We start from the raw sequence: 20,645 nt of genomic DNA, 5'->3' as shown, positions 1-20,645 counted from the left end.
AAAAGGTCATAATATTTTAGTTTACATGCACAGTAAAGGATATAGATGACCTGAAGGTTGACCTACTGTTTAAGTTTAACCACTAAGAACCTCATTGTTATGGATTTTAGGATTTTCCCTGTGGAACAGCCAAACAGTACAGTACAGTATACTGTATGGACACACATTTAATACAATATGACAAATGGACCCTCTCTCTTAATACTGATTCTCATAATATAATTATATATATTATATATAATTACTTTTTTTAAAGCATTACAACTTTTTCAAATATTTTTTCTCGGAAATTACATCCCCTTTCCCTAAAATATTATGACATGGTCTAAAAAATATATTTAAAAAAATTCTAAAATCATACCACTTCTATTCAGACTCAAAACGTTAAAACTTTTTCTTTGAAAGTATTCAGACTTTTTTCTAGAAATGCTCAGATCAGTTTCACTCATGGTGAATTAAAGATCCAGTGTGTAATATTTAGGAGGATCTATTGGCAGAAATTAATATAATATTGATAGTATGTAGTATGTTCATGAGCGTATCACCTAAATATAGGAATCTGTGTTTTTGTTACTTTAGAATGAGCCGTTTTATCTACAGACGCTGTAGGTCGTCTTCAATGGAGTCATCTTGTTTCTACAGTAGCCAAGAACAGACAAACCATCACTGGTTCTGAATAGGGCCTTTTGCATTTTTCATGGGCACTGTAGTTTCTCCGACACACTTCACAGTCTGTTCTCATTCCCAGGTTGTCAAATACACACGCGAGTGGTGTTCAGTTAGTTGCAGTCTGAAACTTCACCACTAGATATCACTAAATCCTTCCCACTGGTCCTTTAACTGTTAGAAAACCGAGTAGGGACACAAACTTTCCACCCCCAAGTAAATAAGATGTTGCCAGTCAACTGGTTTAAAGTCCAAAATTTGTCCCCAGATTTGGCCTGTGACAGGATGGCCTACTCTATCACACGTTCAATATTTAAATAATACAAAACAACCTGTTCAACACAAAGAAGTGGACTACTTCATACTGTATGGAGCTGTTATAAGAACATGGGCAAAGGAGATTATTGACTTATTCTGTACATATTCATGACCTTTACATGTTAATTACTCAATTTAAATCATCTAAAATACAAATGTGAAAGGGATATACAACTAGCTAACTGACCAAAACAGGCTGACCAGTGAGTAAAACCTTCTCATAAAATACTAAAAATAGTCGGTCAAGTCATTTTACAGCTTTTATGTTTATATCACACTTCCTGAATTGAGGTTGCTCACCTCTCATAAACAAAACAGCAGGTTATTTCAGGTTCAAAGTCTCAAACCTTTCTGGGTCCATAAGATAGTTTACAATGAGATTTACATCAGAGGCGTGGAGATAAAGTACATCTAAAAAGATAAAACTTAAAAACAACAACCTTGAACCAAGCCGAGAGAGCAACTTAGGTCAGGAATATACCTCCGTAACTGAAAGTCCAGATGTTTTCTCTGATCATACTTCGTGGAAGAGGCGCTGAAACATTGACACTGGTTTAAAAAACAAGAAGCCGACGCACATCAAGTTGGTCATAGCGGTAAGTAAATACATTGACCTTGTTACTATCACAGGAAGGGTTGCATACATTCAGATAACATGAGACGCCCCCCACCCTCCTCCATAGCCATTATTGACCAAGTCCATTTTATCATGTGTGACCTTCAGTGTGACTCCAACACTGATAAATGTACACGAAAAAACAATTTCAAAAAAGGAAAAAACAATAAACACACAAGTATGTCTAGTCATAGTTGAACCTAGCACGTGTGATATCCTCCCAGTAAAAACATCATCCAGTCAGTAAGTACAGAGTCCGGTGGCCTCTTTCTTTACCATAGAGCTGAACGTCTGCCTCCCAGAAGCTACAAATGGAATTCAAGGATCGAGGCCAAAACTGTCGCACTGTTGCCAGCGATAAAATATGTACAGGCAGCGTGAGAGAGGAGCAAGGTGGAAGAAATAGAGACAAAGTGTATATGATACAGATATGGGGCACCCAGATCCTTTACCTATGTAAAAGTAGCAATGGATTTATTTATTGCAACTAAAAGTTCTTCATTCAAAATCCGTCACTGCTAATGATTGTTAATACAGATGCATCAATGTGTAAGTAGCATTTGTTGCCCTTTGAGGTGGAGCTAGTTTATCTACTTTATTATACAGTTTAGGGAGTGGTTTCCAACTCATGGATCAGGCCCCTCCAAAGCGTGACAAGATAAATCTGAGGGGTCATGAGATAATTGATGGGGTCAGAAGGAAGTTAATTGTTGCTTTTTTGTAAAATATTAGATAATTTTACTTCTTTTGCCTCAAACAGTTATTTAATGGAAATCATCTGAGAGGTTTAGAGGTGAAAAGACAACAACTCATACACATCTTAAAAACACGACAGAGGTCCTATTTCTTTTTAGTCCCAAGCCAAAAAGGTTTGGAAACCACAACAATGTGTTGTTTTTTATAAGATCATCATATGTGTTTTATATAAATTTCACCCTGCAAAGTAATTAGAGATAGATCGATACTTTATTTATCCCAGGGTAATTCAATTAATAGCCAGATATGTCAAATACATGGTGTGGAGTACAAAGTACAATATTCCCCAGCACTATGTTTATCTGACAGCTAAAACAAACAAAACTTATGATGAGGTTATAAAATATGATGATATAGATTAAACAACTACAAAATAACATACAGATGTTAAAATTAGCTCCATCAATCAACTGCAACATTTAAATGCTACTTATATGTTAATGCATCAACAATAATGATCCAATAATAATAATAATACAACACTGTGAGGACAGGGACGGTTCTGCATGATGAATACTTTTACTTTTGATACTTTAAGTACATTTTGTTGGCAATACTGTTCATTTTTTTAAATGCAGGACTTTGTAGAGAAGTACTTTAATTTATTTTATTTTTATTGTGTGGTACTGCAACTTTTACATAAGAACACATCTTCCACAGCAGACATTTCCCTCTGAAAATGGAAATACTCAAGTAAAGCACAAATATCTCAAAAAGTGCATCCTCTCCTCTCAGTTACTGTTACATTACTCAGCACATTAGATACAAGTTGGGCAGAAAAATTGTGATAAAACATTCACTTCTTTTTGAAAAACTCTTCAGATCAAAAGTTTATTCAACAACAGAGCCCCTTTTTTTGTCCAGTGTTGGCCTTTTCCAGAGAGTGAACCCACCCACCGCCAACCCCACTGTACGACACATTGGGTTGCATTTAATAAGAAGTGACAAGGAATTTTCAGGCCTCTGCTAAAACTGGGTCCTTCGGGTGACCGGCTGTGAAAGACGAAAAGTTTTCGAAACTGTGCCGGAGTTAACCTCTGACTTCACAATGAGCTAAATTCTGTGAGGCCCCATCCCAAAACACACACACACACACACACACACACACACACACACACACACACACACACACACACACACACACACACACACACACACATCATCATCATCATCATCATCATCCTCTGTTTCACGTCTTTATGAAACACTTAGGAGCAGGTGAGGTTAAGAACACACCCCTCTACTACAACTGATGGTCTCTCTCTCTCTCATTATGCACAATCTCAGCCTCCTCACCTTAGCTGTAGCAGTTTCTGGTTCTTCCAGTATGCCTCCCCTACACACACACACACACACACGCACACACACAGACAAACCCTTTTCCCATTCTTTTTTTCTCCTGACAAAACAAAACAAAGTGTGTTGGCTGCAACAGATTTTCTGTCTTCTGCTTAAGTTCAAATCAGGTTCTTCCGGATGCAGTTGAGCATGTTTCTGCTCCAGAATAGCCAGGCAGAGAAGAGAGTGGGCGAGTTTGGTTTCTACAGTAGAACCAGAGGACAAAGGAATATGTCTGACTTAATGTCTACATTAAAGATTTCAAATACAATTTTGCATGTGTTCAGTTATCCCTCATCCACTGAAAATGCTACCTGCCAGCAGTGTGTGAACTATACCATGGGTTTTGGGGGAGCTCACTTTTGTTCTCGAGGGTGGGGGACTTGCCCTTTACTGACAGTGACTATAAAATCTGAGAAATGAATAATAGAGTTTCAGCGTTCACACTGAGTGGGACTAAGACAGTTTGTTGTTTTCTGATCTTTAAATTAAAGTGACCACGACGCTTCGATGATGATGGCAAGAATAGCTTGCACGCCGGTATCTGTTTTAAAGTGAATTGCATGAACCCTCATGCCTGAATCAAACAAAAAATCCAGGAAGGAGCCAGTTCCCCAAATCCTCTGTAGTTCACACTCTGCCTGCCAGCACAGGGATGCATTTCTGGACTGGCCCTGCTGTCATTGTGGCTCCTGGATAGGGAGACTGCTCAGTGAATAGCCTGTGTCTTGGAAGAAGTTACATTTGACCCCTGAAAAAGAAGATAAGACACTGTGTTGAAAGGGGATGAAAGGGCGTACTCATTTTGAGAAGGACAAGTCAGATTTATTCCAGAGTCCTGTAACACTCTAGGTTCCTCCTGAATCTTTTAGGTGAATAATACAAACAGATCTAAGAATATAGGAGAAACAGCCAAGGAATACTGATATAATGACAGCCACAACTGTACAAATACACATTCACACACAGGAAAATTAGTCTGCTGGGAGAATCATGCAGGGGTGCTTGCACGTTCCCCTAAAACTCAGCCAAGGCATGAGAAATCATCCACACAGCAGATTCATGGCAGATATAACCCCTCATGTTTGTTCAGGTGTTGGGGCATGTGCCCCTAGATACTAGCAAAATCACGTGTGGGAAAGGAGGATGTGTATGTGTGTCAGGGTCAACGGGCAACCTCTGAGGAGCGCTGTTGGAAAACTAAGATCAGAAGATTACAGATGAAGTAGCCTATCCCTAGGGCTGCTCGTGCAGTTCAGGTGTATGTCTGTATACACCACTGCTGTAGTTGTGACGGAGTATATGGGAATATTTTTGCAGTAGCTCAACTAATTTGATTTTTGATTTAAAAAAAGATTTATTCACATTCTGAGTTAACACATGAGCACTGTACAGCAGTGTTTCTCAAATGGGGGTACTTTGGTATCAGGAAGAATATGTGACGTGGAATTGAATTGAATGAGCTGCAGTTCTTCAAAGGCATTGTGTTTTTACAGCTACAAGTTTAATAAATTATTCACTGATGGTACAACACTGTATTGTACTTCTTTATATAGGAAATTCTTTTTTCTCCTAAATATTTTTTGCGCTTGACCAAACCAAAACACTGACAGTTCAACTGCATGAAAAAAACAACTATCCACTTATAGTATAGTTAAACATCAATAACAAAGTTTCAAGTTTTCAAGTAAATTTGAAAAGAGAAAAATGACTGGTGGTGTTAATGAAGGCAGGGCTGTGTGGGTACATAAATATATATATATATATATATATATATATACACATACATATATACTATAATCTACGGTATAAATCAAACCAGGAATGCAACTAGTAGCAGCAATGCCATCTAGTGTACAGATGCAATTAGTGCAGTTAATAACATTATCAGGGTGCATTGTGGACAAAAAAAAGAAGTCAAGCCAACAGATTAATTATGAGATGCCTTTATTGTAATTTTTGGAATCCAGTGACACCGACACGAGAAAATGGTCCTATCCCTCCCTCCCCCTTTACATACACAACCTGAGAGGGAGGGGCTGCAGGGTGGGATGTACCGTGATCCCGCTTGTAGTCTTAAATTAAACACAGAGATAATAGTGAAGACACATCCAGGTGCATTTCCACAGACACGCACGACATGCATTCAAAAAGGACCGCAGGGAACGCAGTGACTCCTGGTTCACATGTACGCCTTGTCTCAAAGTAAAAGACGACAAAATTAATACCACTTAAAAAAACAGTTAGCTGTCTTTATGGCCCACGATCAGTCTATAATTCAGGCTCTGTCAATTTTCCACTTACAGGAGAAAACAAAAAAGGCAAAGAGACACACTACTATTCATACTGGGAAAAATGGTTTAAATATGGAAGTGGATGGTTCATATCTTTCATATTTTAGTTTTTTTTTTTTTTTTAAATTGGTTTTTAATTAATGGTATACTTTAATGAGAATACAATTGTCTCACTAAAAATCAGCTCATCTAGGTAAAACTAGGCCTTTTTCCACTGTCTCCCTGCTGTATCTAAGTAAAATATATAAAGTCCAGTCGAGGGGCTCAGTGGGCCGTTGGTCGAATCACGAGTGGTTGACTTCAGTCGTCCTCGCTGCCACTGGCCGAACGCTCCTGAAGAAAAAATAAACAAAGATTTACTTTTACCATCTAACAGAAGTACACAGAGGCTACACATGATGAGCCTCTGGAATGTACTGTAAAGTGCTCTGAGTGGTCAGAAGACTAGAAAGGGGCTATATAAGTGCAATCCATTTAACATTTTGTCATAAAATGCCAGTTACGATTTCCTGAAGCCCTAGTTTAAGTTTCCAAATAAATATTTTGTTCAACCAACAGTCCGACACCCAGAGACATACATATCACATAAACAAAACTTAGAAAGAAAAGCAGAAAATCCTCACATTTCAGAATATATATATATATAACTGGGAAAACTAACTATCAATACAGTTGCTGATTAATTTCTTGTCTACTGTGACTATTGTACCTAAAAATACTTTTGATGACTATAGACTTGAATATCACTCAAATATTCCACAGCAGAAGTAACATAACACACAGATTCCAGCAGCAGAATTAGATTAAATCTATTGGGACAGGATTAGATTTAATTAATGGGGATTTTAATTTAGTTTCATTCACAAGAAAAAAGTGAAGGCATAAAATTCCTCGTTTTGTCTGACCCAGCAGTTCAAAGCATAAAATTTACTAGGCTGAGGCCTCTCGGAGGGACGTTTTGTGTGTGAACTTGTTGACTCACCTCTTCCTGTTCATCCTCGCTGTCATCGTCGCTCACCACAGGTTTAGCCCGGGCACCGCGGCCCCTCCGTCGTTGTCCTTTTCCGCTTCGGTCCCCTTTTTCTTTCCGGCCCAGCTTAATCTTTACCTTCACTGAACGAGCTGACAGACGTCAAAGATCATTAACACATTCATATTTATGACATTATAGCTTCCGTGATTACTGTGAAAAAAATTCTGATACTCACATTCAGACTCTGAGCCTTCGTCTGGCTCCTCCTCCTCTTCTTCACTCTCCTCTCCTTCACTCTCCTCGTCCTTCTCGATCTTCTGTCTCACGCTGGTGAAGACCGACTGCAGCACAATGGAGTCCTCATAGATCTGAAAGGTTTACAGACAGAGACCATGTTACCCTGCAGTACAGATATTATTATAGTCCTTCCACTCAAATGCGTTTTACTTCTTGTTCCTACAGTTGGATGTTTCAGCTTCACTGAGCAGAATGATGTGCTGAGTTTGACACTAGAAAGATGTTTTCATATTCATCTACTGAAAGTGGAAAGTTTATCTGTGCTCATTGAAAAGCATAATTTGTGGCATCACAAATAATTTGCTGAAACCAAACCTGGTCCAGTATGCAACCTATACAAGTGTGAGAAACATGAAGCCTCCAGTGCACATACACTGAGAATGGACTTTTCTGAAATGTATGAGCTAGAAGGAGTAGGTGCCTTTTTAACGATTTTATTGCAGAAAAAAACATCAGGGGGATCTTTATGCCTATTCTATTAATGTCATTATTGAAGTGTTTCAGGCTCAACTCACCAGAGACCCCTCCAGGTTGAAAGTCTGGGCGTTTTGACACAGCAGCATCACATCCTTCTCCAGGTCGTTGAGGCTGCGGTACTTATGGCTGCGGATCCTCTCCTGCAGGAAGCAGTCAGACACACACACAGTACATATTTAGATTAAACAGCATACAGGAGCAACTGCTGAACCATTAACTTCCTGTTTTATCTTAATATGAAGAGCAGGTAGGTGTTACTTTTTATCCTTACCTTGATTTTTCTGAAGTCCACTGGTTTGCGGATTAGCTCATAGTACTCGGGCAGCTCCTTACGGGACGGCAGCTGTATGAAGACTTCACTCAGCTGTCGCCCATTACTGCTGAGACAAGGCAACTGTGCTCTTAGTATGCATGTATCACACAGCATGTATCACCGACTCAATACTGAATGTACCGCTTAATAAATCAATAACGAGCATCTGTTTTGTTTGGATTATAGTCACTTTTATTTGGTCTAAAAGCCCTAATATTGGCTAGATACTGTAATGTTCTCACCCATCTTTATATTTGATAACGGCATCAACGATCTTCTTCATCTTCTTTGTGAGGGAAAGAGGGTTGGGAGAGAGCTTCTCAGCAGGCGGGCGACCACGTTTTTTTGCCTTCTTCACCTCCTCGTCCTTATCTCGCCCCCGGCCGCTGCTGGAACTGGGTGTGGCTGGACCGCCGTCATGGTCACGGTCTCTCTTGCGCTTTCTGGTTGTCTTCTTGTGGCGCACTTCCTCTTCAATGTCCTCTAGATTTCCCTCCTCTATTGCCTGTGGTGAGGAATAATGATCAGTGAGCTGAATGAAATCAAAAGGTAATTTCATTTGATTCAGTTTTTCCTCAGAAGATGCAAAGACACTATTTTCTGACAACTAAATATGATAGCATCCTACCTTGAGCCACTGTTTCTCAGTGAGCGAGTCGCTGTAGTCCACCTCCTTACGTTGGCGGGATCCTCTGCCAAACATTTTCTCCTCCTCCTCTTCACAAGTTAGCCTCTCAACCTCAGCGTCGTCTTTCAAAATCCAGCTGGGCATATCGTCCTCCTCCATCAGACGAGGTTTCCTCTTAGGGTTCCTGGCCTCCTCGCGGCGTCTGTCTAGATCCATGCGCTGGAATAAATGTTTTAATAGCGAACCGCAGCAGGGGGTAAGTGGAGACAGATAATTAAATTACAAAGCATCTAATAATTTGATAAGGAACTGGGACTGACCATGAACTGTTCGAACTCCTCTTCACTTCTGGCAATCATTTGATTGACAGTCTCGTCATCGGGCACTTCGTCTTCCTCCTGCAGGCAATTGAAACATTGAGTCACATGAGACAAATGGCAGATTTGTGTAGCACCTCAGAGCGTTGCCTCTGAATTAATGTTTCAGTGAAAAAACATATTCAATTTGTGTTATACGATCATACGTAGGCATGTAAATATCAGTATTAGGTTAGCATATTGAACTCGAACCGGATCTGAATGTAAAAAAGAAAAAAATAGTGAAAGAAGAGGAAAAAAAGAGGATACATAGGGAGAAAAGGAGAGTCTTGACTGATGAAAGCTCACAAATCCTGAAGAAAGAGGGAATAAGGAAAAGAGAAAGAAAGGAGAGGAAGAAGAGGTGCGGCAGCGCACTGGCGGTTGTGGGTGGGTGGGCAATGTTGTAACAGGTTCGGATCACACCCACCCACGCCCCCCTAGAGCGGCAGCCTCCTCGAGCCCCGACCTCGTCCTGTTCCTCGTGCTCCAGAATGGCCTGTAAGAAGGCCCGGCGTTCATAGCCTGACGACTTCTGGTCGAACATGCCAGCCTGGATGACCTTCTGGTCCACGTTCAGTTTGTACTTGGCTGCTGCCAGAATTTTTTCCTCCACACTGTTGACTGTGCAGAGGCGGAGCACACGCACTTCGTTCTGCTGACCGATACGGTGGGCTCTGTCCTGGGCCTGCAAGTCCTGTAGAAGGGAGCAAATATGATTAGTGAATGATAGATGAATAGTAACCCCACAAAAATGCAATGTCACATTAGCCTTGCTGATATTATTTTAGTATTAAGTATATTGCTATAACTGCTATAACTCGGTACAACCGGTGTTGATGCCAAAATATATTTTCATGCCAGTACCTGATGTGGGTTCCAGTCACTGTCAAAGATGATGACTGTGTCAGCAGACTGCAGGTTGAGGCCCAGACCTCCTGCCCTGGTACTGAGCAGGAATACGAAGTACTCACAGGCTGGGTCATTGAATGTCTTCAGCAGCATGCCACGGTCTTCTGCCTTGGTGGTTCCTATGGAAGGGGGGGGGTGATTAAAAAAGTCAATCTAAACCGTTCCATACCATTAGGTGACAGTAAAAGGTCCATGTAAAAATATTTAAGATAAGAAATGCCTTTACACATGACGAGGTGTGTGACAAACGGCTAATAGACTAAACGTTGGTCATAGGTGTCTCACCATCCAGACGTAGGTACTTGAAGTTACGGTAGGCAAAGTAGTCCTCCATGATGGTCATGAGTGAGGTCATTTGACAGAAGAGCAGCACTTTGTGGTTTGTGGCCCTCAGCTTGGGGAGGATACGGTCCAGCAGCTCGAACTTCCCGGAGGAGCGGTACAGGTCAGGACTGGATAGGCAGAAGGAGCAAAATGAGGACAAAAGAGCCCACATGCAACACATATGAACCCTCAGAAAAGACACACACATGTGTAGTAGAAACACACACAAATACAAGCTGTACGTACCCGCTCACGATTCCGCCAGAATAACCAAGATGCTCAGAGAAAGACTCCTGTAAAGCAAAGAAACAAAACATGGTCACATTTATTTTTCTATGAATTCTACCTTCATTCTGCAAACAGTTTTTACTCTTCTAGTAAAATTGTGAGGAAAATATTTTGTGACAGCCTGATTAAGCCGTTTGTTACCTCAATGTGCTGGAACATGTAGGGGTGGTTGCAAATCTTTCTCAGTTGCATGATAGTGTTCATCAGTGTCTTCGTGCCACCTTTACCCTAGAACATTTAGAGAGGAAAATACAGCTTTTAATTCAATTTATTACTTTAAATGTAATCTTAAAAATAAGGTTTCACCAATTAAAGTTAAAAGACATTATCTTTGTCTCCTTACCTTCTTGTCTTTTTCTGACCCATCTGTGAGCAAGACTCCCTTGGCCTGCATGTGTCTGTACAAAACCCTCTGTAGGGCCGACATGTCGCACTTGATCACATATTCCACCTATAAACCAACAATAATGGGAAAAAGTTAGAAAAGCCACCAAATTATAGCAATTATTTGACGAAAATAAATATCCAAATATTGATCTTAAGTCATTTGACACCACATATAACTCGTTAGCAGGCAAGCAGAGAAGTTGCAACAGTTGCTTGAAGTAAATAAACATTGACAATTATTATATATATAAAAAAATAAATATATATTTACCTTCTCAGGCAGCTGGGCCTCGACTTCTTTCTTGAGTCGGCGCAGCAGGAAAGGCCTGAGCACCTTGTGTAAACGTCGAATGATCAGGATGGTCTCTTCTTCATTCAGGTCAACCTTGAGGGAAACAGACCAAAGTGAGAACATTAAAAAAATAAAATGTCCTGAAGCACGCTGTATTTGAAAATACTACCTGGTATGTGTGAGTATTTATTTTTATGACCTCACCTCCACAACCACGTAAAATAAACCCAACCAGACCATAACTCACCTTCTCTCCAGTCATGGCAAAGGGGGCATTGAACCATTGTTCGAACGTACTGCAGCTCTTGAAAATGGTGGGCAGGAGGAAGTTGAGCAGGGCCCAGAGCTCAGGCAGCTTGTTCTGCAGTGGAGTGCCTGTGAGCAGCAGACGTCGAGGGGCTAAGTAGTGCGTGTTCAAGACCTGGGTCAGCTTACAGTGGTGGTTCTTCATACGATGGCCTTCATCCACAATCATGTACTTCCAACGAAGCTTTGGGAGGAAATGTAGAAGTCAGAAAGAGAAACAAAAGACCGAGCCACTGATGTTAAAGCCAAATCTGAGGATGCTTCCTTACCTTTGCCAGCACTTGCTTGTCTTTGATGATGTACTCGTATGTGGTGAGCAGCACGTTGAACTTGCCACTGCGCAAGATGGGGACGAATGCACGACGAGCAGCTGGAGACCCCTGAAAATTAACAGAAATACTTTCCATTTATATTCAACAACTAAAAGGGCATAAAGCAGCCATATCACTGAATGCGTATTTGGTTTTAAACCCCAACACTGAATATCCAAGTTGGTGCCACTGACCTTGTAGGAGACTTTCACGACAGATGGCGCCCACTTATCAAACTCATAGACCCAGTTTGATAGAGTTCTGAGAACAAAAGACACAACAGAAATGTTATACTCTGCTTAACATTCAAACACAACTCATACAGGCTTTCTGTAAAAGCACAGATGAACCCTCAGGGAACCGAGGAGGGTATGTTTGGGCTTACGAGAGAGGTACGATGATGAGGAAGGGCCCGTTGAGGCGCTTTAACTCCATGAGGTAAGTGATGAGGGCGATGGTCTGGATCGTTTTTCCTAGACCCATCTCATCAGCCAGGATGCCATTCAAGTTGTTGTTGTAAAGTGACACCAGCCACTCCAAACCTTTGACCTGAGCAGAAAAAGGGACAAACTTAGCATCAGTTTACTCAACTCATTAAACCATTGAGTTCTACAAATGAAGGCACAAACTCACAAGAGTCTTATTACCTCATAAATCATGTTATTCTACTCTTTACAGCATGTTTTGGTCGTATACCTGGTATTGCTTGAGCTGCCCATTAATCAGCAGTGTGGACTGTTTGTCCACTTTCTCAGTGACAGCGTGAGCCACAGCGTAGTAGGATTGCAGGCCTCGGTTGAAACTTGCATTGCCGTACTCATCATCTACATCCTGTTTGGCATGTCTGGGGGAAGCAGAGGCGGGGGACATAATACAGTGAGACTTCTTTTGGTGGTAATTTTTTTTAGAGCTATCATAGACAAAAAAAAAAAGAAAGGTGGCCAAAATCTCAGTGGTTCTGTCTTACTCGATGATGTGTTGGACATCCACTTCAGATACTTCTTCACTGTCAGGGTCAGGAATTTTTTTCTTCTCCTCTGTTGGAGCTGAAGAGGGCTGAGGTTCATCGTCATCCTCCTAAAAAAAAAAAAACAGGTCAGAAAACTGCTTGCCACAAATGACAAATTATAAATTTTCTTTGACGTGGAGTTCACCATTTTCTGTACCTCCTCCTCCTCTTCCTCTTCTGAACCACTTTCTTCGCTGTCTGAACGTGGCGCTACTTCATATCTGCAAAGGACAAATGTGTTGAACGAGGTTAAAGATATGTATACGCATTACCAACACAACAATGAACAGTGAATATCTTCCTGGTTTAAGGTTTTATTAAGCAGACATGACACTGACCCTGGGTTCATTTCAAGCCAGGCCTCCAGCTGGCCAGCCTTAGGTGCCTCAACCCCAGTCAGGATCTTTCCACTGTCCATGTTGATGACCTTCACCGGCAGGTCACTCATTTGACTGGTCTCATCTAAAGGCTGGGAGAGGAGAGCAAATGAGAAAAACATTAATACCATAAAGAAAAGACAGAGAAATAAAAGCATGTTAGGTAAAGCAACTTACTGCACATTAAGATTATTACTGATAACATCAAACTCACCTCTCCATCAGGTCCCATGCCGGAAGAACCACCATCCACAGTCTCTGGCTTCTAAAAATATAAAAGAGAATTAAAACAATATGTAAAACTGCAATTTAAACTAACGAAAGAGAAACATTGCAAATGCCAGTACTAAACATTTACCTTCTTTTTCTTCTTCTTTTTCTTCTCTTTGAGAGCTTGTACGGCTTTGTGGGCTCGCACCAGCTCGGTGAGGTTGGCCACGTATTCGTCTGTCTGCTGTAGCAGGTAGGCCAGACGCTTATCTTTCTTTTGGTCAATGAGTTTACGATAGCCTTCTTCATCTTCAGCCTGGGACAAGATTCACAGAGATATTAGGTGCTTGTGTTGGACTAATATACACACACTCAAGTTACATGTCTTCCATATATCTGAACACCTAATAGCATATGATATTCAGGTATCTCCTTCATAGATTTGAGTCTCACCATCAGCCTCCGCATTCTCTCCTTTTCAATGCGCTCGTTCTCTTTTTTCTGCTCGCGCTCAGTGTTGGCATGATAGGTAGCGACAGCTTTGGTAGCCTTCTGGATCTTTGCTGTGATGGAGCGGTGGTACTCCTTGAAGTCCTTGGCGTGCTGCAGGATGCTGTTGAGGTATTCCTGTCAACAGAAGGACACACAAAGCCACCGCTGTTATTAAATTGGAAATGGAAATGATGTGAAAAGAAGACAAGCTTCTCTGTTTATTGTCTTCTCTTTCACCTTCTGGTTTCACTTTTTGAAATAATATTACTGTTTTTTTCTGCTGTCTTGAGTAAATCTGTTTTGTTTTTGGGACTAACCAACATAAGTCACAAGAAAATATCCACTAACATGACATTGGTTTCATTAGATACAATCAGGAAAATGCTACACACAGCCAACTGAGTCCCTTTAGCCTACTATAAACCACCCATGAGCCCTTTCACCCGGTGTACCTGGTGTTTCTGGCGACGTTTACGCTCCTGTTCGATCTTCTGCTGTTTCTCAAGCTTCTCGGTGATGCGGGCTTCGCGTAGAGACTGACGTTTGCTACGCTTGTACGCCTTAGCGTTGAGGGCAGTTTCCAAAGCGGTGTCACGGCGCATGCAAACCACCACTTCCTGACGCAGCTACAGGCACAAAAAAAGTCGACATATTAAATACTGTGTCTGTTCCACTGGGGAAAACAACAGGCCAGTAACGCTGGAGACTGATTAAATAAGCAGCAGTTAAATGTGCTACAGTTGTCTATCCTTTAAGCATTTCTTGCAGATAACTGTAGATACCTGTCTCTGGAAGTTAAGCAGCCTCAGGGCCTTGAGTTCAATGGTGGCCTTGGTACGCAGGTCACCAGCTAGAGAGCCAGGGAGGTTCTCCAGCTCCTGGATACGATGAGCAATACGAGCCTGTAGCCTGAAGAAATCAAATATAAATAAAATGGTATTAGTGATGACCATCAGGACTGCAGAATCATGGTATTCTCAAACCTTTAAAATCTAACTATATGATAAAACTCCACACTAGTTCAAATCCCATCTTTGTAAACAAATAAAGCTCATGGATAACAATGAAACCGGGTTCTGTCTTTTGATCCACTTCTCTTCAGTTTATATACTATACTGCAGTATTTTGTACTAATTTATAAGTAACTGGACAATGCATTAAAAAGCTCTCTGTCTTCTATGAAAACCTCAGAAATCAATCTCTATTCAGAGGATTAATTTGTTGAACTACTCAGTCAAAAAAAAATTGAATTGGATAATTTTAAACTTAAGTTAAACCTATTTTTAAAGAGGGATCGGACATGTAACTTGATGTTGATTAGGGTACAATTAACTGGGTGTGTATTTGTAATAAGGTCCATCTAGGGATGGGCTATACATGCTGTGTTATGTGGGACTAAAATAAACAAACAAATATAAAGATTAAGTACAGAAAATATTAATTTAACATGGGTTACAGTGGTTAGACGCCTGCAAATAAGGAACAGAGGAGGGTGTGTTAGAGTGTTTCAAAATAAAATATACGGTGTAATTCAACACTGCTTAAGTGTGTTTTTGTTCCCTACCGGTATTCTCTCTCTTGGAGGATCTCCACTGGGTCCAGCCCGCGGGGTTTTTGGATGGGGGTTATGCGGTTCTGCTTCTGGTGAAGCATCATGGGAGGGGGCTGGGCCGGCTGTCCTGGGGACTGCGTCTGAGGGGGCATTACTGGCGAGGCAGCGGGGGGCACAGAGGGAGGAGCGGGAGAGGGTCTGCCAGTGGGTTGAGGTGGAATCAGCTTCTGAGGAGTGTTGGATGGGGCAGCAGCATTCACCATTGGTCCTAGAAGAGAGGAATCAGAAGAGATCAGTTTTATTGTGTTACATAAGCATACACGGTGCTGACTGAGGTGAGCCGCAAAACTAAGTTTACCTTCAGGCCATGATTTAGGGGGTCCGTTGGTAGGCTGGCCTTGCATACCTGGGGGAACTCCTGCAGGTCCAGGAGGCGCCATATTGGGACCTACCATGCCTAAAACAAGAAGACCCATTAGATTTTTCCAGGTAAACACTGAGACAGATAAAAGCAACAAATTCATGTTCAACCACCAGGTGTCTCTGCAGAGCTGCCACATATTCTGAATTCTTTGTTTTATGCTTATTTTAGGACCATTATGAAGGCAATTTAAGAGCTATTTCACATCTGTACTGGCTAAAAAGTATTAAGGATATGAGGGAAAATCGGTATTGGTTCCAAGTCAATTTTGTTTTTAGGTTCTTACAGCATGATCAATACAAATCATATAAAAAGACATTTAAAAATTCCATTGGTTGTTTTTTAAACTATGTAAGCCCCCTCGGACACCCTGTAAATAGCCTTCCTGACTTAACTCACCATGTGGTCTGTTGTAGTTGGCCTGAGCGGGTCCTGGACCAGCCCCAGGCCCACCTCCAGGTCCAGCAGCAGGTGGCATGTTAGGCATCGGCTGCTGCTGCATCCCTGGCATGGGCCTCTTCCCCTGCACAGCCATCTGCAGGTGATCTGGTAAGGGCTGACTGCGTGCCAGCATCTTGTAGGCCATAATCTGAGCCCTGAGTTGGTGCAACTGGTTCTGGTTGAAAGGGGTGGGTCCGCCTGCGCCAACTGGTCCACCTCCCGCAACACCGGGTCCGCCTGGTCCCTGGGGACCCCCACGGTTAGGCTGACCCATTCCCTGGTTAGGATCCCCACTAGCCTCCATAGCGCCAGGCCCGGGGACAGAGGGACCACCAGGCATCATGGGGCCAGAGGGAGGGCCGTTGGCTGGGACAGGACTAGGTGCGTGCTCCGAGCCTCCCAATGGAGAGGGGTAACCTGAGGAACACAGAACAGATGCATGATGGGTATGCCAAAAACATAGAGCTTAAAAAGGTTTTTTATATGATACAGAGGACATACTGACCATGAGTAATTTTTGGAAGCTTCAAAGCATTTTAACAAATAAGTCAAATTTGGGCATAATTACAATTAATATACGGACTATAAGCTATGTAACATGTAATTTTATTGTCTTTATTTTAGTCTACAAGTCCAAATACTGGCCAGAAAATGACAGCTTAACTAAACACTCTATACTCTGCTCAAACACACTGCTGTCAAGTCATTTCTGTCTTCCTATGCATGTGTCTCTCTTCATATCCTGCTCTTTTGCTTACTGACTATGTGGTTTTGTAGATGCAGCTGCTTTTGTTGCTGTCTGAAAGGGGAAGCCCCTCAACCCCGCCCCTCCCGTTGTCCTGCCCACTGCTTTCTGCTCATGCAGCCAAAACAGCAACACAAGAGGAGAAACCGGCTAGATGAGTTCACACACACTGTACGGTATGTCTGTGTGACTCAATTAGCTGTTCTTCCTGTGTGGGGATTTTCATGGACAACAAGGAAATCTTTAATGTTAATCTGTCTTTACCCATGTTGACTACGTACACCACTCATGTTATTTGTGGTTTCAAACTGGCAACCTTCAGACTGCAAGCACATCACAAAGATATTAACACAAGACCACATCTAATCTCTAGAATTTACAGTGCAAAACACAATATTATGAGATGCGTTACCTTGGGAATGTTGGTCCATTGGGCTTGGAGGGGGTCCCATGCCACTGTGCCCCCCTGGTCTCATGCCCATGCCCTTCATCTGGCTATAGCGGGGGTCATCAGGCATTCCCTTCTCATGCATGGCTTCCATGGGCTGATTAAAAGACAGAGGATAATCATTTGTGAACAAACTTTAATGTGAGGTTGGAACATTTTTTAATTGCCACAAAAGTATATATTATACACAGGCTTAGTTTGTAAGCCATGTTGTAAAGGATGTAAACTCTAAAAGGTAATAATTAGATTACGATTGTCAACAACAGATACCAACACATGCAGAGAGCAGGCAACACTGCATAATCACAAAACAGTATATCAAAAGATGAATAGAGAACATGAATTAATTAATTTAGTGTATTTTCAACCCAAGGCGCAAATATATTAATGAAATACATGAAGAAAGAAAAAAGGAATACAAAAAAAAATGGTTTAGTACTTTATGCATCTGGTGCATGTTGTCCTGAGGATATCCTGAGGGTCCCTGTGGAGGGTGAGGGTGTCCTGATCCTGGAGGTCCTGGGCTGGGCCCCATCATGCTGTGGGCTGAGCCTGGCGAGGGACCTGGGCTTGGGCCCATCATGCCTCCTGGAGATGGCCCTGGGCCCGGGGAGGGTCCGGGCCGAGGTGTCCCTCCCATCGGGGGGTCAGGGGTGGACATCTCTCAGGGGAAACTGGGAATGTGTGCCAGCAGCAAGTACCCCTGTGAAGAGAGATGAGGCGAATTAGGGCAATGATCAGAATCCATCAGTCACACATATTTGTTAACTTAATTCACAGTGCAGTAATCGTTTTAAGTCTAAGTTAGAGTAACCTATGCCACATAATCACATTATTTTAGAAGTGTACTAACCCTTCGAATACAATAGTGAAGAATATATTTTAACTTTAGAAGTCCAGTGTGTAGGATTTTGTGGCATCTAGTGGTGTGTTGCAGATTGTAAAACCCTGCCAAGCGCAAAGGAGAAACTATGGTGGCTGTGAAACTGCCCTATCTAGAGCCAGTGTTTGGTTTATCCCTTCTAGGCTACTGTAGAAACATCAGGGTTCAACATGGCGGACTCCATGAAAGGTGACCTGCTGTAGATAAAAATGGTTCATTCTAAGCTGAATCTAATGATTCTTATTTTCAGGTGGTTAAAGACTAATGAAAACAATTATCTATTACTGAAAATTAAATTTAAAAAAAAAGAAATTATAATATATTCCTGCTAAAAGATTCTCCTAAATGTTACACACTGGACCTTTAAAAAAAAAAAAAAAAAAAAGGGACAGTTCATCCATGTTCATCTTTTATGAAGCACAAGTTCACCAGATAGGGTCGGATGTGATCTGCTGATGCCTGGAGCTACATACCATAATAAGCTCAATGCACTGTATGCAACATAGGAAGAACTCAATCATTGCATCTCCTTCAAACCACCGATACACTGCAAATCACAGTCACACATTAAGTTAATACAGATGGCGGTTAACTCAGACAGAAGCTATCAATAACTTCTGTGGATCATGTGATTATTTTAGAAAAGGGATGCTGCTGTGATGTTTTTGCAAAAGGGCAAACCACACACATAAATTCCTCTCCATTGTTGTCAACTAAAACCAAAACCTCTAAACCACAAGTGATCACAGGAAGTCATAGTTTTCATGTTGCTGTGGGGTGCCCGGTCCTTTCAAATATATCCAATCCTGAACCCCTTGTTAGTTCAAAGTGTGACAGATGCTCAATGGAACAAGATCATTCACAACACTAGCGCCTGACATGCAAGCAACAAATGAGGGTCATGTAAATGTATCTGCAATATGTGAGCTTCCCACACACACACAGACACAGACAGACACAGACAGACACACACACACACACACACACACACACACACACAGTGGGTCACCAAGAGGTCGTGAAAACTGTCCCTACATGGGTCAAAACTATGATTTAAAAGAAAAAGAAACCATGTAGACGAGACTCAATTCAACATGATACAACCCCTGCTGATACTCACACACACCTCTACTAAGAGTGATCGAGAGAGCAGTAACTTTAGCTCAGAGTAAAAACTCTGTTAGCCCAATTGTTGCAATGTTTACATTTACAAGGAAATATCAGTTAGGTTAGCTATTATTAGCATTGGTAGCTTTGCTAGCGTTAGCCAGGCCTAGCCGGATTTAATAGTTAACGTCACATTATGTCCGTAAGCTCGTCGTTTTAACCTCCCCTTTTTTACCACAGCGTAGCAGGGTTTACTTGTATCCACTGGAGAACTGTTGCAGTCGTAAAATGACACTAAACTGATGATAAAGCTACAAAGAACACAAGCCCGACTCAGGCTAGCCTGCTAGCTTAACACAACAACATAAGCTGGCTGCTGACGGTGCCCTAGCATGCTAGTTGAGTTAGCTTAGCCGGGCCACGCTCTCCGAGGCCAATTAGGCACAAAAAAATGTGTTGTTTGTCGAGATGTTCGTCCAGATGCGGCGACATGTGAAAAGGTTAGAGCATCGCTCATCGCTGGAGCTGATTGATCCAACGCGCCTCCCGTACCTTTGGCTCGGTGCTCCGCTCTAAGCACATTTCCAAAAACAATTTTCATTCATTGCACTGTCGCGCCACAGCAGCGGCGCTGTTAATGTCGTCTCTCTCTCTCCTTTTTCCCCCCCTCAACAAAAAAACCACCGTATTGAGGCACAAGTATCGTCTCCCAGCAGCGGAACACACAGACAAAACTGTGTCGACTCAAACGCGACATTATAGTTGACTTACTCGAGTGGTGAAAGGTGATGTTTGAAGTCCTCACCGGTTGCAGCGTCTCTTGGTTTTTTCCTCCTAGCCAGAAACAAAGACCGACCTACCCAGTTGGTTTTTTTCCTTCACCCCCCTCTCTCGGTAGATTGTATCGCAGGGACCCGGCCTGTGTGACTCTGTAGCGCCCCCATCCGCCGCCTCACTCACTTCCCGCATGCCCAGTAAAGGCTGCGTTACAGTGGGGGATGAAAGAGCGAGAAGCCGGTGTGGGGGATGGGAGAGCATTGAGTGTTGTGGAGGAGACAGCGAGAATGATCATTTAACTGCGCGTTTATTTCAACGTGAACACACAAAA

General features: G+C 42.0%; 1 protein-coding gene across 7 annotated transcripts; it reads right to left on the bottom strand.

Annotated features, from left to right (window-relative positions):
- Positions 1–5,624: 5,624 nt before the first annotated feature.
- smarca4a (SWI/SNF related, matrix associated, actin dependent regulator of chromatin, subfamily a, member 4a) lies at positions 5,625–20,457 on the bottom strand. Of its 7 annotated transcripts, none has more exons than XM_051387503.1 (34): positions 20,309–20,457; positions 17,987–18,250; positions 17,512–17,644; positions 16,313–16,771; positions 15,851–15,949; positions 15,505–15,760; positions 14,723–14,849; positions 14,393–14,566; positions 13,902–14,075; positions 13,597–13,764; positions 13,453–13,503; positions 13,200–13,330; positions 13,007–13,082; positions 12,820–12,929; positions 12,549–12,696; positions 12,238–12,401; positions 12,047–12,113; positions 11,811–11,921; positions 11,483–11,725; positions 11,215–11,328; positions 10,900–11,007; positions 10,698–10,784; positions 10,515–10,561; positions 10,230–10,396; positions 9,900–10,063; positions 9,463–9,729; positions 8,997–9,074; positions 8,677–8,895; positions 8,291–8,553; positions 8,007–8,115; positions 7,774–7,875; positions 7,197–7,329; positions 6,971–7,110; positions 5,625–6,321 (listed from the first exon to the last, which is right to left on the bottom strand). In XM_051387503.1, the coding sequence occupies exons 2-34, from the start codon at positions 18,206–18,208 to the stop codon at positions 6,289–6,291; spliced, it is 4,944 nt and encodes a 1,647-aa protein (XP_051243463.1). In that variant the 5' UTR covers positions 18,209–18,250; positions 20,309–20,457; the 3' UTR covers positions 5,625–6,288. The 7 variants fall into 7 exon arrangements, with proteins under 7 accessions (XP_051243463.1, XP_051243464.1, XP_051243467.1 ...); XM_051387504.1 differs by having other exon boundaries at positions 8,007–8,112; XM_051387507.1 differs by having other exon boundaries at positions 9,502–9,729.
- Positions 20,458–20,645: the final 188 nt, after the last annotated feature.

Source organism: Dicentrarchus labrax, unplaced genomic scaffold (assembly GCF_905237075.1).
Source record: "Dicentrarchus labrax unplaced genomic scaffold, dlabrax2021, whole genome shotgun sequence".
NCBI lineage: Eukaryota > Metazoa > Chordata > Actinopteri > Moronidae > Dicentrarchus > Dicentrarchus labrax.
Note: the sequence above shows the minus strand (reverse complement) of the source record. Positions and strands in the feature narration are given on the sequence as shown.